At 40.5% G+C, this 18,949-nt stretch overlaps 1 protein-coding gene across 4 annotated transcripts in view; it reads right to left on the bottom strand.

The window, feature by feature from the left end:
- The window catches only part of PPP1R9A (protein phosphatase 1 regulatory subunit 9A), a 136,021-nt gene extending 117,402 nt beyond the window's left edge, over positions 1-18,619 (bottom strand). For 2 of the 4 annotated variants that reach the window (XM_061350044.1, XM_061350043.1), the window contains exon 1: positions 16,926-18,619. In XM_061350044.1, the coding sequence (XP_061206028.1) occupies positions 16,926-18,392 (1,467 nt within the window). In that variant the 5' untranslated portion in view covers positions 18,393-18,619. The remainder of the gene's footprint in view (positions 1-16,925) is intronic. The other 2 variants (XM_061350046.1, XM_061350045.1) reach the window with 1 other exon arrangement.
- Positions 18,620-18,949: the final 330 nt, after the last annotated feature.

An 18,949-nucleotide genomic window follows, 5' to 3' on the forward strand; every position in this document is an offset into this window, starting at 1 on the left:
CTCTCTAAACTATATCCTTGAATTGCCATAAATAAAATTCTATGAAAGAATCAAGCAAGTTCACAATCTCTTGTTGTGAGGAATATATAATTATTAGCAAATTCTATACTCATCCATCAGCAATTAGCATTTGGACAGGCAGGCTCAGTAAGGAGAATCTGGTTGGCCTATTTTATGTAACACATAAAATAAGACAAAGCATATGACTACACCACAGTAAATTAGTCTTTCATTCAGTACCAAAGAAAGAGCTACACCTAGACTGCTTCTGGTACCAACCCATCTTGCTTAATTTTAATTCAGGTATGCCTAATTTATACTGCTGCCTGCGCTAATATATACACCTATTCCCCATCACAGTCCCCCTACTCCTAAATCTCTTTTGTTTCCTGAACATAGCCTGTTACCATTATATAAAGGAAAGGAGTACAGTTTCTGGGAAATGGAATTTGTTTCCAACTTCTACTGGCCAAGCATATAATTACATTAATGACAGATATTTTCAAACAGGTATCAAGTCACACTGAACTGCTGGAAAGTCAGAATTATCATAAAAACACTGGGAACTCAAAGCACAGGCTGAAACCCCTTTTTTTTACTTCCTCTAGATTAATTTCAGTTTTGGTCCTGCTGAAGCTATCACTGACAACAAACCCACTCTCATCAGCCAGAATTACACGAGGTACAATTCTGTCCACAGTAGATCACCCATTTTCTTATGATTTCTGAAACCTGGTTTAATAGTTAATAGAGAGCTATGACAATGCGGGAGGTGTGTTTTGGAGATGTTGATCTCAAATTAAGATGTTAAAGGACAGAGCAGCGGTTCAGGCAGGAGGTGAGCACTCCAGCACAGGTAGCTGCAGCACCTGGCTCTTTCCCCACATCTCACCTGTACCTCCGTTACCTGAAGGTCAGTGAGCACACACAGTAAACAGCAAGCAGTATTTTACTTCTAAACTTTAATATTGTGACACCCATTCACCAGTATCGTAAGATTCCCCAAAAGCAGTTATCTACCTTTTACAACTTTTATTTTCCATCAAAATGTGAAGGTCTCAGTTCTACTACTCTCTTTTCCATTGATCCCAGTTTCATAACTGAGCACTACCATTTTCCCCTATCTCTCTCTCAACTGTCTTATCTGTTGGGCTTATTTATATTCATTATGTGGACAAAGAGACATTCTAGCCACAAAGTGAATACCTTGATAAGGCCCTGACTGTGTACCAAAACCAGGGCAGCTTCAAAACGCTAATAAGAAAGCCTATCCTGGTTATCCTGGCTTTAACACTATTCTAGCTTCTTTATTCATTGATGTTTTATTTACCTTTTTTTCCTCCCTTGGGTAATGCTACGTGTAAAAGTTGCTTTACAGTAGCAAAGTTAAATGTTAGTCTTTGCCACCTCCCAGGAAAATAGCATAATGGTAGTGACAACCTCAAAAAGAAAAAAAAAAGGCAAAAAAGCCAGGTTTTAATTGATATTGCAGCTGTAGAAAACAGGAGGGAAAAGCGTCCAGAAGAAGAGTCTGTTTGAGAAAAAAAACAACTATTTATTACTATTAACTGGGACTGCAATCCAGTGAAGTATTTATGGTCATGCCAGTTGGTCAAAGCAAAACACAACACTGACGTACCAACTAAATTAAAAATCTAGAGTTGAGCACTTAAAACCCCCCAAAATATCCAAAGGGAAATTAAGTTGCACTAGGGGTGGTGCTCCACAAAGTAAGCAAAAACATTGACCAAGGCCCTGCGTATAGTCAAGAATCAATTTACTGAGTTCTGCAGTCTCTCTGAATTGTTCTCTCTGCTTACAGCCCTAATAAGACATGCAGACAGATGCCTCTCTTTACTCAGGGCTCAAAGCCTACAACTGCCTTCTGAAGGCAGGCAGCTGTCGTACTTGATCAGAAAAACTGGTAAGATAGAGCAGGTAGGCTTTGTGAGAGCCTATCCAGGAGAGGAAGAGATGACAGTAGTGCACTTCATATAAAAGGCCATCCTCTATGTGGGTATTAAAATTCAATTTCCTTTAAGTCAAAGATCTCTTTTAAATCTAATAGCTCCTTATATATGTCATCTTAACAGATCTTTCAGCACATCTCAGATCCCAAAGCTGCCCTCAGTGCCAAAGGAGAAAAGTCTTAAATCAACACAATCTTATTTGCTCTTGTATTGTTTCCAGTGGCGGGACCAGCAAACTCATTCTGTATAGATGGTTCTTTTGGTCCCATGTTCAACAGAAAGGGTGGAAGAACAGAGTGTAACCTACAGCATAACGTTTAGGTACATGCACTCCTAGAAAACAAGGAAAGGAGGTCTAAGTCCCCTTCCTGGGCAGAAGATAGTTACCCTTTCTCGAAGCTCTTTTATTAACTGCATGGACGAGCCAAAACTGTTGTAAAATTCAATTACAGATTAGCAACATACCTGAAAAAGCTGCCAGCCTTCATGAGACAATGTTCGTGCATTCCAAGATCAGTAAGAAACCCCATTAAGTGGTAGCAAAGGTTTTCTGAGCATCAACGTGATCAGCTTATACAGTTGTGATGTGATCACACGAAGGAGACTCGCTGACTAGTAATTAAACTCCAGAACCACTTTGAACTGAAAGCACTACACTCTTTCATGAAGTTGATGCCATTTGTTATAAGCTGTTACCCAAAAATGCAGGTTTTTTTTTTTTGTTATACATCAGAAGTACTGAAAGTTAGGAACTTTAAGTAATTTGTTTTCTTGTAAAAATAGCTTTCAATTTCTTTGGGTGCTACCAGATACTGAAATTGTTCCAAGGAAAACATCAGCTCATGGTTTGGTTACAAGATCTACCTGAAGTAGGTGCTGCCTGACACAATTCTTGTAACTGCATGAAGGCAGCACCCCACCAGCACTTAGTACAATTAGACAGCAGACTGTACCAGTGTGCTCAGTGCAAAGTTTCAGGCTTCCTGCAGAACAGACTGCCATTCCCAGTGCTGGCTGCTCTGGGAAAACAGTCAGAGCAAAGTGTAAAAAGGCCAGTATTCCCCACACTTCTCAGATTTTGCTTCTTCATCACAGACAGTTTGCTCTAGCTTCCTTTTTTTTCCCCTGGTTCACTGTATTCTAGCTGATCAGCTGTTCAATCTCTTACAGCGTATTGTAGACAAAGCTATACCATTTTCCTGAACCCTGATGTGAAGTTAACAAGTGTCCTTGTAGTGCGATCAGTGCATCAGTAAGATGAAACTGTAAACCAGGCAAAATACTGCTAAGTCACTGAAGTTGTTCTGCAGACATATACACATTAAACTTCAACAGTGCTGTCATTTACACCAAAACCCTCTATTCCATGACATAGATGTTGTTATGATTTTAGCTAAAAAATACCCTACAGTCTCGCCACAATGTTTTAGCAGAGGTGGAAAGTGTACTAGCAATACATGCAGAGGTTTCCCCTCAGCTTTAATGGTCATAATTATGCTTCTGTCTTTAAGAAAAACTCCCCTACGTCATCTCAGTTTGACAAGCTTTTCAACATTAAATGCCACCTTATTTTGCTGTATTACACCACTCTCAAGTTGTGTATGTGCCAAACTTTCCCATTCATGCTTGCTTCCTTTCTGTGCTGCCACACACCCGTGAGAAAAGACCTGTCAGTTTTGCAGCTCTCCTGATGCCCACTCTGTTCAGCACTGCCAAATGTGGTGTAAAAGCCAAAAAAAAAAAAATAAATCAGGATCTGTGCACTTCTTTTCTTTGGGTCATTACCATCACCATGTCTGTCCAGTTTCCCTGTTATCAGTGCATGCTGATACCTTACTTTCTATTTCCTATGTGCTAACCAAATGGTGCAGAAGATGACACATGACTCATGATGTTGTAATAATGGGTTTCCAGCACTGCTGTCTGCCAATCTTGCACAGTATAGTTTGTATACTATATGTACTACAATATAGTTTGGTTTGATACCCCATCATGTGCTGTTAGGAATTCTTGCATGCAAACTCAGTGAACTGAGTCACAAGCCACAGTGTAACTCCTGGAAATCTGCTATCAGCACTACTAAGCTAATTTACTGCTCCAGTTCACGACAGTAGCAGGACAAAGGGCTGCAGAATGTCAGGAAGTCCCAAAATATCTTATTTCTGCTAGTATCACTGATGTCTGCCCCAAATACAGGGATACGGATATTAGCAGAAGCAGCTTATTCAAAGTAAGATATTTTAAATGCAATTTCTTCTACAACTGCATTTTTGTTACTTAAGACACTTAATCAAATTTGAGGTCTGAAAAGGGGATGGTGGACAGCCCTCCTTTTCTTCTGCTGCTGGTGTTTATTTCAGATAGGGAGACAAAAGATAAAATTTTGACCTTCACTTTTAAAGTAATCCAAGCCAGTCATTAAAAGACAACTACTATTCAGCAAGTCACCAAATGATGTTGTACCTTGGAATTCCAGTGCTAATAAAAGACAAAGAATTTGATCTAGTATTTCATGATTATAGTACCACTCTTGTTTAAAAGAGAACAAAAAATACCTTATACTGGAGAGAAGTCACATCACATCATGCTTACCCTTAACAGACATCGTTGCTACACCCTCCTGGCAAGTTTTCCTTGAACTGCAGAAATTCTTGTAGCTAAAAGCAAGCCCAGCTCCCTTGGGAGCATTATGTTTATTATGTGAGAATAAATTACAAAGTTTTTAAGACGCAAATTTCTATTTCAGTCTTCTGAAATAGAAATTACTGCCACAGTAATTTATTAGTCAAGTATCTGCATGAAGAAGTAAGCTTGTTCTTTTAGCTCACACTTTTCTAGGTGTACAAGTGTATCCTTTAAGAAGAGGTGGCAGCATATCCACCTAAAGGTTGGCCAGGTGAGATACTCCACACAACACTGCCCAGAGAATATGCTTCCTCTCCTCTTAGGTGACAGCCACAGCTTTAAGGAAAACTGTGATGAAACGTATGGCACATCTAGATTTTGTTGTCTCACACAACAAAGAAGAAAGTTATCAAAAGCACCAAGTGAGATGAGATAGAAAGATCTATGGAAAGAACAAGAACAGCCAGAGAATTAACAGCATTTGCAGAGCCTCTACGGATACGATACCATATATTTCATACATTATTTACTTGTTAAAAATAACAAAATACAATTAAAAAAAGCCACAGATAATGCTACAACAAAATAAACACAGTGGTAAAAAAGCATCCCAGTACATTCTTCAGTCTTTTGAGCGAGGAATATGCTCTGTGCAAAACAACGACAAAAATCCACAAACTGGCAAATAAGAAAGAAGCTTCCTTTTTTTTTTTTTCCTTTTCTATTTTTTAATGTAATCCAAAATGTCAAGTATGTAGCCTTAGAAAACTGAGGATAAAAAAAGGAAATTATGTCCTAGGCCATCAACAAAACTAACTGCAGTCTGGGAAGTGTGCAGAATCAATACCGGGGGGGGGGGGGGAACACAAAGCAGACAGTCAGAAACTACACTAAAAAACATAATAAATCTATGAGGCAGACTACAGTGCTGAGATACCATCAGGAAGTCAATTGAGAAAAAAATGGTGAAGAAACAGTTCAATGGCATATTTCAGATAACACTATACTGCAGGACTACAGATGCAGTGGTACGTGGTTAGCTCTTAAAAAAAGGCCACAAACCTGCTCTATAGCATCTTTCAGTCTAAAAGGCTAGAATTCAGAGCTATCACGTACCAGTTGCATTGGGTTATGGAAGCTGGGCCGGACCCTGTGAGGGTAGGACCCTGTCAGGGCAGGGTGCTGCTGAGGCTCCTGGCTGGAGTAGGATATGCTCACTGCTCCACTACCACACTGCCCGAGCCCCCATGGTTCTCATCACTGTGCTGCTGGAAGCTAAATCCGGCTTTTCCAGGCTCAGAAACCTGCAGTTCTTAATGCCATGGATTAACTACAGGGGTTCTCCAGGGCTTACAGACACAAGTGACCCTATGGTTTAGGAAAATAAAATATCATTCATCACATATGGGCACAAGAGGCTTGCTTTAAAACAGATCTACTTTTATGGCAAAAGAGTGAAGAACAATATACTTTGTACTACTCACTCCATTTTAATCCCTTTATTCAAAGTGCTACCCAAAAAAACTTCCTGCTAATCTCTTTCATGTTGTATTAATCATTGTTGGTCATCTTCAGCCATACACATTGCCCTCTCTTCTGGGAGTTCTTGACCTTTACAAAATCAGCAAAATGCCTCTATCATTATCAGAAGGATTTCATAGATAAAACTAGACAATGTTAGTAGCTCGGTACATTGTATGAATTAAGTAATTTTGAGATTGCACTGAAGGTGTACAGCACAGTATGGAATTACTACCAGTTTGACCAGAGCTTTTGAGTATTTGGCCTCTATTTAAGCTGTATTCAACAAGCTCTTTTTGAAATACTCATATTTTAACCTCTGGATTAGCAAATCCATGCACACTTACAATTTCATAAATGACAGGTCACTTGGTATATTTTGCAAATAGTAAAATTAAAGTAGTTCATCTTGGATGCAATTTAGCTGTTTCCTTTACTGAAGTTCAGGAAAATCAGGAAGATTTTTTTTTTTTCTGATTTAAGTGAAGCCACGGAATCAGAGCACAGCTGACACTGGAAGGGACCTCTGGATATCATCTGCTCCAATCCCTCATGCTCAAGCAGGGCCGTCTAAAACTGGCTGCCAAGGACCATGTCCAGATGGCTTTTGCATATCTCTAAGGATGGAGTCTCTAAAACCTCTCTGGGCAGCTTGTGCCAGTTCTCAGTCACCCATGCAGGGAAAAAGTGCTTCCTGATATTCAGAGGAAACCTGTGTTTCAGTTGGTGCCTACTCTCTCTGGTTCTGTCACTGGGCAACACTGAGAAGAGCCTGGCTCTGTCCTCTTTGCACCCTTCTTTCGGGTTATTAATAAGATCCTCCTGAGCCTTCTCTAGGCTAAAGAGTCCCAGCTCTCTTAGCCTTTCCTCCTAGGAGAGATGCTCCAGACTCATAATCACCTTCATGGGCCTTCTTTAGACCCTCTCCAGTCTCTTGTAGTGGGGAGCCCAGAGCAGGACCCAGCACTCCAGGTGTGGCCTCACCAGTTCTGAGTAGAGAGTAGACCTGCTGGCAACACTCCTCCTAACAGAACCCAGGATAACATTAGCCTTCCTTGTCAGAGGGGCACATGCTGGCTCACGTTCAACTAGGTGCTCTCCAGGACCCCAGATGCTCTTCTGCAAAGCTGCTTTCCAGCTGGATGGCACCCAGCATATACTGGTGCTTTCCTTCTCCAAGTGCAGGGCATTGTACTCTCCCTGTTGAACTTCATGAGGTTCCTGTCTGCACACTTGTCTGTTCAGCCAGTTTTCAATCCACCTCATTGTCTGCTCACCCAGCCCCTACTTCATCAGCTTCTCTTAAGGAAGTTATGTCTAAAGTCTTACTGAAGTGAATGTGGACAATATCCATTGCTCTCCCCCATCTATGAAGCCAGTCATTCCATTGTAGAAGGTTATGAGGTTCATCAAGATAAACTGCCCCTTTTCACTAGTCAAGCGTTACTGGTAATGACTGTGTCATGCACTTGTAGTAAACCACAGTAAGTCTTAGCAGTTATTTTGGACCTACAGCTGTTAAGATTGGAAACTGGTTTACTGACCATGCAACGAAGGGGAAAAAGAAAAAAAAAAACAAACCCTCTATTTAATGGTATTTCCCTCCCCACATCTTAAATGAAATAAATGAAAGAAATGTGCAAAACAATTGAGGTGGCAGTTTTTAGTCAACCTACCAGATTAGTAGAGGGGAGACAAAACTGAGCAACTGCTTCAGAGAAAAAGGCTGGGTAAGGACAAATAAAGAGCTACATGGCCTGGTAGTCTCATGCTCCCAAACACCATACTGAAACACTTATATGCATTAGTACACTTTGCCACACTCCTAGATTAACAGCTTTTTCAACAGTGCTCTAAATCTCTAGATTCATGAGTTCTCTCTGATTTGCCCTTGTGAAAAAAATACATTATTAAAGTATTTTGAGTATTCTATTTAAGCAGTCCACGAACAGTAAAATCTGCTGGACCACCCAATTCAACATAACCAAACATGTATCTTTGGACTCCCAGGAAGGCACAGCTAACAGGTAAATATGTAAATATGTCCGAATCTACACATCTACAGAATCTAAGTATGTCAGATCCTATCTTAAAGATGATTGCAAGCCGGAATAAAACCTTGGGATGCTTTTTATCAGAAAGGCCATGATCTAGATGAATTAGACAGGCATTTGATAGAATGACTTTTAAAAGCCTCTGTAGTTTAATGCTTTTAAACAAATCATATAAATAGTAAATTTGAAATACAGGTATTTCTTGAATAAAGGCCCTAGGGTCCACATGTAGCACAGTCTGAATATTAAAGGATACCTTTTCAATGTGAATCAGCATCTTATGCCCTTGAGATTACACACTGAATACTAAGACAGATGGAAACTGCAGAGAGGAACATAAAGTTACAGGTGTGCACAGACTAAAAAGTGTAGTTGTATGTGTAGCGTAGTAACACAATGCAAACGGGCCTCGAAGATAAATTCTGCATTCACACCTTCCACTGACTTTATCATATGGAAATATCTGAATGATCTGACAGCTCTCTTGAATCAAAACCAGTGAGTAAAATTATCTTCTGCTCTCAAGAGAATACTTTCTACACAAAAAAAGGACATCACAGAGTAACAGCTATCCTTTCGTACCATTCAACTACAGGAATGTCAGGTGCTTTTTTTTCAATAGATTACCTTTGGCCTGTGCGTTCAACGGTGCTGAAGGGAATTATAACCCTTAACAAAATTAAATGTGTTAGACAATACAGTAGTCTATCAGGAACACAAGAAAAGAGTGCCTGCTATTACAATGATTTCATCTTAGTCGGGAAATGCTCAATTTCACTTTAAAAGTGGAAAGCTGCCCCTTTGCCTTCAGGGACTTTTTCTTTATGAATACAGCAGAGATGCAACTGTGCTCTTTTTCAGGCTTTCAGTGAGCAAGATCTATTTCTTAAGCTCCCTGTTTTACGATAGAATTAACCAAGAAAAAGACAAATTAAGAGCAGCAAGTTGCTATAGCTTTTCCTCCAAACTCAGTCGCCTTAAGCAGAACCCACCAGACGTGTTCCAGATGAAGTCTCCTTAGCAAGTTATAAAATGACACTCACAATTTCCTACTGCTACCACAATATTTTGCTTCATATATCTAGAATGCCATTTTGCTTCCTCACAGCTGCAACACACCACGGGTTACTGCTGTCATTCAATGCAAGCAAGTCACAGAGCAGCTTTCTCCTTAGCTGCTGTCCCCTACAAATGAGTCACTAGTTTACCGTGAAACTCCTTACCTCATAAATCCATCCCCAATACTCAAGTCCTCCCAGTCACCCGTATTTCCTGTAATCCCATGCAATGATAAGGCTTTCCCACTTTCTGTCAGAAGCAAGTGTCATTAGTGTGCTCCAACTTCCTGAAGCGGAACTACTGAAATCTTTAACAAGGTCTTCTATCTTACTAAAGGCAGACACTAATTCAGTTTGACATATGCTACCTCTCACAAATCCGTTTACATGTACTCCACTTTTCCATTTGCCTCCCTGCCTTGGATTCTTTTCAATGTTTTGTTTTACGGCTTCACTATAGAAAAATAGAGATTAATGATTTTCAAGCTGCCAGAACCACCTTTCCTCTACTTACTAAAAAATAGCTACTGCCTGTGCTCTTCTGCAGTTGAATACCATCTATATTTTGATAGTCTTCTGTTTGTTTTGAAAAGTTCGCTACAAGACTTTCCAAAATACAACTTCTTTCACCCAGCCCTTATAAACCTGAGCACTGGGGACTTCTAGGTTTCATCTTCATTTCAAGATATTTAGCTCTTATTCTTGATTCCATGTTCAACAAGACCAACTGCAACAAAAATGAAGGCAAAATGTTAATATAAACTGGGGACGATAGCTCCGATCATAACCTCATGCTGACTGCATAACACCCAGCTTCCTTTCTCATTTCATTTTAAATGGATAAATGGATTTTTACTACTTGGGATTATTTTCCTTTACAAGGTCAAACTCAGCTTGACTTCTGGCAACACCTTATTCGCACTTTAAGACTTCTGAACTCTATGACAGCCTTCCATTTTATGTACAACCCCTTTTGCCACTCCTTGTGAGTTCTTGGCTGCCTTTTGATACTCTCTTTGGACACCTTTTCTTCTGATTAGGTCTGCAATTATTCTGCTTCTGTACTCTGCTTTTTCTTGGGATGCAAATCCTACGCACTTTTTCTAATTCTGAATCAAAGAGGCTCCAAGAACCCCACTGTTACCTCTGTTTGCTTTTTGGTTTGGCTGATTTCAAATCATTTCTCTACAGTTTCTCAGCCTGCATTTTTGAAATTGAAAACCCTTAACTGGAAACCCCATTCAGCCTAAACTGCATAAACCTCTGATACCAATTATTCAATCCAAAGTCGGTTTCTACAGACAGCTCTTCCAGAACATCCTCAATGCTCATAAAACCCAGTTTAAGGCAACATTATTTCTTTTTAGCTCAGTAACAGCGTGTGAATATTGCATCCAGAAAAAAATGGTCCCTAGAATTGCTAGTGAAATGATGACCTACATGAAAGTCTCCACAGCATACTGCATCAGGCAAATAACTTTATTCCAGCTACTATATTCCAATAATTCCACATATACTTAATACAAGAAAACTCTTTGCACCTGAAATTACAGTGTATGAAAGACTCATCCAGTGAAGGTACACAATTCCAACCCAGTTAATACACTTCACGCACAAGATAACCACATAGAATGCACTGACCTTTTAATAATGAAAACAGTTACTTGTTCTGGAATACTTTATGCCTTCTTCCTTGCTGTTCTTTGAGGGCGTTCAGTTTTTCATTCTTTAATATTTCCCTGATGGATATATATAAAATGTCCTGCCTTTCATAAGAAGATATTTCATTACAAACATGGTTAATGGTGGAGTTGTCAGTCCTGGGGAAACAGTTGGACTTGATAATCTTAAAGGTCTTTTCGAATCTAGTTGATTCTATGATGCTATAATGCTATTATGAAATAAAAGACCAGGTTCCAGAAACGCTCTATATATCCTGCCACCAGAACAAAGAATATGTTTCAAATTGCTTATTTTTATAAATAATCAAAGTCAGCATCACAATCTTTGCAGTACAACACATTTTATTACTGCTTAATTCTGTAGAATTTCCTGTATGTCACAACACCCAAAAAAAAGTATAAGGACATTTTATGCAGCAGAGTACACACATTTCAAGCTAGCCAAGCAATAGCTCAGTATGTCAAACTGCTTCACAAGGCAAGATTAATGGAATTAATTACCAATTTGCTGCCCATTTTACAGAATGCAAATATCAGCACAAAGGTTTAGTAATTTATTCAACACTACAGGAGGCAGAGCCTAAGCCTACTTGATGCCTTGATGCTTTAGCCACAACTACTGTCCCCTCCTAATGTTGTAAACAAAGCTCAGACACTTAAGTCAAGGCAAATACTTCAGAAGGAAGCTACACATCTTTCTTTATCTGTAAGGTTTCTTAATTGTCCATTCAAAAGTGGATAATTTTTTCATATTCTGCAATCACTTTAAATCCTTAGAATCTTTCTGCAAGTCCTGTCTGCCACATCTGCCTTCAGCAAGTGTCCTAACACCCTCCGGGACTCCTTTATTTACAGATTCGTGGGCCACTGAGGTTGAAAGGGCGATCTGGAGCTCATCTAAATACAACTCCATATTCACTTAAGTAAAACACAATTAGAAGTGGTGGCAAGTTTGAAGCCAGGAACTGTACAGTGGTTGCAGACAGGTAACCTTCACTTATGACTTCCGCGATGCAAAATAGTCCGCCAACATTTCAGGAACAGGTAAATACCATACTAAATATTGAACCAAACAAAGAAATACATTCTTTTGCAGCACTAAAACTTGCAAATGTTTCCAGCGTATTTTGATACTTAGCTGACAAAGAATAATAATATTTTAGAGTGAAATTTCCAAAGTAATTACAGTGTCTAGATTGTTTCAGCTTCTTTTTTTGCCACTATTAACATTCCTGAGTACATTTTAGTGAGAGAAATGAAGAATAACTAAAATAAAGACTTGCTCCTTGAACTGATTCTTTTATTTAAAATAATCACCATGTAGTTCATAAGGTATTTCAAAATAACCATTAAATACAAATGCCATTCCTATCTTACACTAAACTACAGTCACACCACTCCTTGTAAAACCTCTTCAAAGGCTCTCTTTATTAAAGAGAGAGAGAAGCACAAATTCCAATTCCTGAAGACCATCTGAACAAAATATGATCAGGAAAACTGAGGTGTCTTAGCGTGTAAGATTCAGTCATCCTATGTGACAAAAGAGAGGAAGAACATAGGAGGCACAGGCACTGGTGACCATAATTCCCTTTCTACGGTGTTGGCTAAAGCATGGAAGAGCTATTTGCTCTATCCACTCCATTCCTGCTACCCTTTCTCCCACCTACCCCTAAACTCAAGAGAGGCCTGCAGAGAGGTCCCTTCACCCGCACTGCACCCTAAGGAAGCTTTATGAAACCCTGAAAATTGCAGCAGCACCTTGGGCTAAAACCCCTCACAGCACCGCAAGTCACCTGCTGCCTGTCATACAGTCTATCTCATACTATCCCAACCCCTCAGCGAGGTACAGCCAAGTCAGCAGAGCAGAAGGTCGCAAAAGGAGGCTCAGCAGGAGACAAAATTGCTGCTAACAGCTTTAAATGGTTTAACCTGTGTACCAGGTGCCAGAAATAGGGCACTAAGCACAGACACAACTACCAGCTCTCAGGATACCAGGCATTCTGGATTTGGAGAGAGAAGAGGTGAACATTACTCCTCCATCCCAAATCTACCCAGGACAGAGGAAACAGAGCTCAAAAAGGACTATGATTTGAACAATCAATGAATTTCCATTTGATAAGAGTGTAGAAAGCCGTGAATGAATGAATTCTGCACTACCAGCAAACCTTGTACAAGTAGCCCAAACATTGTATGTTTGGGAAGCAGCATAGAACCCAACCCTCGGGAAACCCTGCAAAGCTCAACAAAAGGCCAATAAACAACAGAGTTTCTGCTTCTTTTTATTTGCTTTTTTGCTTTGTAGAAAAAAAACCCTGGCAACAGTAGGGCAATTTTTTTCCTCATCACAGTCACTTTAATTTTTCACTTCTTCCACTTGCCTTGGAAAGTGTCAGTTCTACCCCTGAGCAGAAGCACTGGAACAGGCTGATGCTGATGAAGGCCTCTATACAACCCTCATATCAACTGCTCTATCAACGTGCACATGCCTTGTTCAGCAACACACTCATACCCACTGTCATTAACAGCATCAACTCTTAGGCCCTTTCAGGCTATGTTTCACTGAATACTGACAAACTGACTTAATCTTCCCAAACATGCACAACTGCTCACATCAACTATGCCACACTCCAAATACCTCCAAACTCTCCAAGCCTGCAGTGGCCCCTGAGCAGCCACCTATTCCTAAAGGGATTTTCAACAGAGATGCGATCAGCAAACAGAGCCCATAATTCCAGAACACAGTAAATGGCCCATGGAGCATGGGATCTGCGATAGTGAAATTACAGACCGTAACAGAATATAATTTCCAGCATTTGTTGACTTGAGCCTTTCTCCCTATAGTAAGTTTCTCAATAACTGGGTCTTTTTCCTGCTTGGGAGACGAGCAGAATTCAACCTTTATCAGTTTGATGAGTAAATTTTATTTATTCATCTTTTTGCCTATACTTTATTACTTCTCATAGTCCACAGTGCTTCCCCTAAAGGGGCAGAAAGCATTATCCTTGGTGATAACTGCAACCTCTTTGCTCTTCAGTCTCAGCACTCCTCTTGTTTACTCCTTACATGCCTACCTGAAAAATCCCCTGGAAAAATAGCTCAAAGGTGTTTAGTGAAACCTGTTAAGACCTTCAAGTAACAACCCTGTGGCAATAACTACCCACTCATCTCACAGGTTACACATTCAAATGCCAATTTTGTTCATTACCTCAGAGCTCACCTGTAGGAAGAGAATGGATGTACTAAAGAAGAGAATGGATGTACTAAACACCTAGAGTTTGGGTTGGACTTTCTGCAGCACTATCTAGCAGAGTCATTAAGTACAAACTGCTTCATTTTAACAAAGACAAATCACTTTTCAATGGTACAGAAATACTCCTACATTGCTCTGTATTTTTCTCTCTCCTTGTCACAGTATGCATGAGATGACGTTAGGAATGTATTAATGAAACCACTTTTTCCCCACTAACACACGAAATTACCTAGAACAGAAAAATGTTTACATAGTTGCAGCCTATTTACCTAGCAAGCATCATCCCTATGTAAGAGATGGGTAGAGGGAGCGACTGGGTAAGCTCACCCACTAGGACTGCCTGAGGGGACAAAACACAAGTCCCCCTTGCTCCCTGCACTGCTCACTGATACCAATCTGCTGGGCACAAACCACTTGCCAGAGCTGGTTGATGACCTCCCAGCAGTGTGCCAAACTGGCAACGCTGTCCCAGAGGCAACACAGGAGCAGAGAGACTCGCAAGCTGCCGGAGACCCACCGCGGGATTCTCCTTCCGGCTCCCTGCCCGCAGCAGCATGGCCGGGCAGTGACATGATGCCAGTGGCAGCCTGCCCAGGCCTACTCTGCTTGGCACTGCTGCGGGAACTACAGAATGCTGTGGAGGAAAGGGAGGGAGGCTCCAGAAGCAGCTTTTCACTTTCCACACCTCTGGCTGCACTTCTTCCTCCCAGTGCAAGCCTTCCTTCCACATGGTCTCACTTCTGTTTCCTCACACAACTAACAGATTGCATACATTGGAGGCACTGGGGACAAAAGCAGGGGATCGCCCAACCCTCCCAACCCCTCCTACACTGTTCGCTCACAATGTGGCTTTTATTCTGTTTTCTTCCTATGTACAGTTAAGATGCTAAAATAATTAAAGCAACGGTTCTTTTACTTTGGATAAGCTTGTTAAGAGTGCTTTATGCTTAAAACCATGACAAATGTACTCTTTTACTACTTACACAAATGACTTTTAGAGCATTTTCCTGATGGACTGTTATTATTACTCGATAATACATAATATGAAATGAACATAGCATGAAAAACTTGAAAAGAAAAATTGTATAACTAAATAATTGAGAGAATACTGTTATAGCACTTGGCATGACAGCATGATTCAGACAGATGACAGCAATATACTGAAGTGAGGATGTCACTGTTAGCTCTTTCAAAATAGAAACAGCAGAAAAATCCAACCGTCTCAAGAATAAAATCAGTGGAGTCACTTTCTGGATTCTTCTCTGTCTGAACCGTAATAAATACAACACAACAGACCTCTGCCCATAATTGGTAGATCCTTCAGAAGAGAGAACATCATCTTGTCTGTTAGTACAGCCTGAGGGAGAAGGCAGAGGAGGGGGACACAAACTTTTATAATCCTTTGTAATAAAAGTTTTCTCTACTTCATCTCAAGAAATACTCAAGCCAAACCCAGAGAATACCAGCTAGTTTCCCCCATTATGGGAATAATCTAGAGGGAGCACAAACACAGAATTTTTACTGCATGATGCAAGCCTGAATAAAATACTAACAAAACAAAATTTAAGAAACCCATTTTCTTAGCTTGGAATATTTTGTTTCAGTGTAAAGAAATGGTCTTTTCAAAGCATGAAGAATACAAGGCCATTCCCCTCCCTCCAGCCCTCAATAAACAGATGTGAAAACCTGGTTGCTTCATTCAGATGAGAATTTCCTAATAGAAATAGATATCTTTCCCTAACTTAAAACACAGGTGGTCTAAATGCACATTTTGTAAATCACATTACTTCAAGTTGCTAAACTCCCACAATGAAAATAAAGTTAATTTCAATTACATATTTTTAATTTTAAAATGTTTAGATTTCAAGTACTCCATCACATGTGGCTGTTTCAAGAGTCATTTCTGGAAAAATTACTATCTTCTCAATTGTCCATTTGAGACCACATACACTAAAACCAGCTTGGAAGTAAAACACTTTTATACTTAACCCTGAAACTCAGCAATGAAAAGCTGGTACAACAAAACATGACTAGCTATTCCTTCCTGAACTGAAATGACTTGAAAAAACATTCTTAGCTCCAATTTGAATGTATTTGAAACCAAACCAGTAAAAATTCTGTGAGAAACCCAACCTTCATTAGGTATTCCAATCAACTGGCTTCTCTCTTTCTGTAGCATTGAGATATATTAAATATACATATATTAATGTTTGAAACTTTTAAAAAAGTGACTATGCTACTATAAAAGATGATACTAATTCAGACACGGAATATTAACAGCCCTCTACTAGTGAGACAGGATCACACTGTATTTCATGATACAGTGTTTAAACGCAGGGACTTTAAAGAACATCTGATGAGAGCTGAAGAAAAGCCATATGATCTACAGAAGCTGTTATTTCAAATGGAAAAACCAAACAGCACAAAGGCCACCAGACACCCACTTCCACGTTCCACCATGTGGTTACAGTTCAGTCAGGAAAGTCAAAACATGCATGTTAAAATTGTCCAACTTCACAAACCCAGCTGTCATTCTCAATTTCTGCTGGCTTAGTCAGCCATCAAGCAGTCTAGGAAACGACACAAGCTCATCAGAGCTCAGTTTCCTTACTTCATTTAAGATTGGGCTTGATGACTGTAACAAAAACGCGTATCAAAAGATCCTCTGCAATCTTTTCAGAGCCTAGATCAGCTGTCAAGATGTACTTCAAATAAAGTGGTGTTCAAAAATGAACCCAACTGCAGAAAAAGAAAGGAAACTTTACCTTAATTGGAGCACGGCTAAACTGTATCTTCCTGTTGGCTGGGATTTCATCTTCATCTGGCAATCCATTAATTTCAGAATATTCCATATCAGGTTCATAACAGTTATTTTCATCACTGTCATCCTGGTCATCCTGTTCTGTACCTGTCTCTCCCCAGTCAGAGTTATATCTCGATCGTACCCGGTACACATTGTAGTCAGAGTGCATGTACACGTGGGAACTCTGAAAATTATTCACATCTTCATGCACTTCTTTTTCACTTGCCTCATCATAATGGGACTCTGTAGCATCTGAAACTGCATCTGTGGCAAAATCACCACCTGAAGCTACATTTCTTGGTATTTCTGAAGCTTCGGATCTATTCAAGACACCCTCTGCGTGTTCCAACTGCTCCTTTTGTTGCAACAAAACTTCTGCCTCTGTTTTTGACTTGCTCCTAGCACAGCTGTCCATGGATCTTTCACTGTCAAGCACGTTGACCAGTTCCTGTTGACTCGCTCCAGAGCTCTCAACAGCATTAGCACTTGCCTCTGTACCCTTCTTTATCTCTTCGCTTGTTTTTGAACCTGCTGAAGTGCCTGTGGAAGTCTTCTGTCTCAATGCTGAAGACACGCTATTATGGTGAGAGTTCTCAGCAGACATCCCGCCTGTACCCTGTTTGGCTGGGGGAGACCACGTGCTGGCATCTTTCAATGGACTGAAGCCCTCAAGGTTTGCAACCGGGGAGGAGATATTTGCCACAGTGGAGGAGAGGCTGAGCGGATAGTGACCAGTTACAGAGTACTCTTCGTTGTTCTCCGACTTCTCTACGACGATCACGTTGTGTGAGTCAGTGTTCTCAAAAACTGCACTGAGCTGACTCACGGTTGGAGAGACGGTCTCTGTCCTTGGGCTAAGGCTGTCCAGAGAATCGGTGCTGCCCCTGTGAGACTTGGCACTGCACCACTCATCTGGAAGCTCGTTGGAAACAACTTTATCTTTCTTTGGGGAGTAGCGATTGGAATGTCCAGTTTCATGAGCATTTCGCTCAAACATCTTCCGAGTTTCAGTAAACTTGGAATAGGAAGGACCATCGTGGATCGTATCAAACCTACTGATCCTTTCCGAGACAGATGATTCCAACTTTACAATTGTACCATCAGCTTTTTCTACAAATTCTTTGGGCCTAATTCGTCTTTGAGGTGATGGAGGACCACCCTTTCCTCTGGTCTTAGGGGTAACCCCAGCACTTTCAGTGGGCTCCATGCCCATCTGCATAAATAAGTTCTTAATCCTATTGACATTTGAGCCATATTTCCTTCCCCTGCTCTGTGAGGCCTCTCCTTCCTCTTTCGCTTTCTGTTCTCCATCTGATTTCGGTTTGTCAAAGGTGCTTTTCAGCGCCTGGAACTCAGTTCTGTAAGCGTTCCTATGAGGAGAGGCACTTCGGAGGGTTGATCTTTCCCCTGAAGACTCCGTTTTCATCATGGTTACTCCAGGAGTGCAAAACCAGCTCACATAGTTTCTGTGGTATTGCTCTCAGTGGTCTCTCAGCTGTGACTCTGCCTGAGGAGTGCTCTCAGGGGGCACTGCCCTTCAGCAGGACCACACTTGACAGAAGATCCGGAGGTGAAGATCTAAATGCATGTGGTCAGTTCTGACCAGGCAGCACAACCGAGGACTCTCAAGAACAACGGATTTAACCTGCAATAGAAGGGAGGGTTTTCTGAATCATGTCAGGTACTCGTACCTCTCAAAGTCTAAGCCATTGTTTCCATTTACCATTATTTGACACGTTTATAATAAAAATAGTAAAAATAATAAATAAATAGAACCTAACACTGCACAGACACATGAAAACTTGTCATTACAAACTTTCTCAAACTGACTGTCGCATAACTTGCAATGTATAATATTCCATAGTGCAAGTACGGCTTATTGCATCTTACCCTTCACAAGCTACCATAGGATGCCACAAATATGCATGCAAAGGAATGGCAATGTGGCAACAGAAACGCAGGCACGGCAAGACAACCACTGCTCCC

Source organism: Neopsephotus bourkii, unplaced genomic scaffold, assembly GCF_033783945.1.
Source record: "Neopsephotus bourkii isolate Nb327-2 ecotype Australia unplaced genomic scaffold, CSIRO-AGI_Nbou_v1 NB_479, whole genome shotgun sequence".
Taxonomy (NCBI): Eukaryota; Metazoa; Chordata; class Aves; order Psittaciformes; family Psittacidae; genus Neopsephotus; species Neopsephotus bourkii.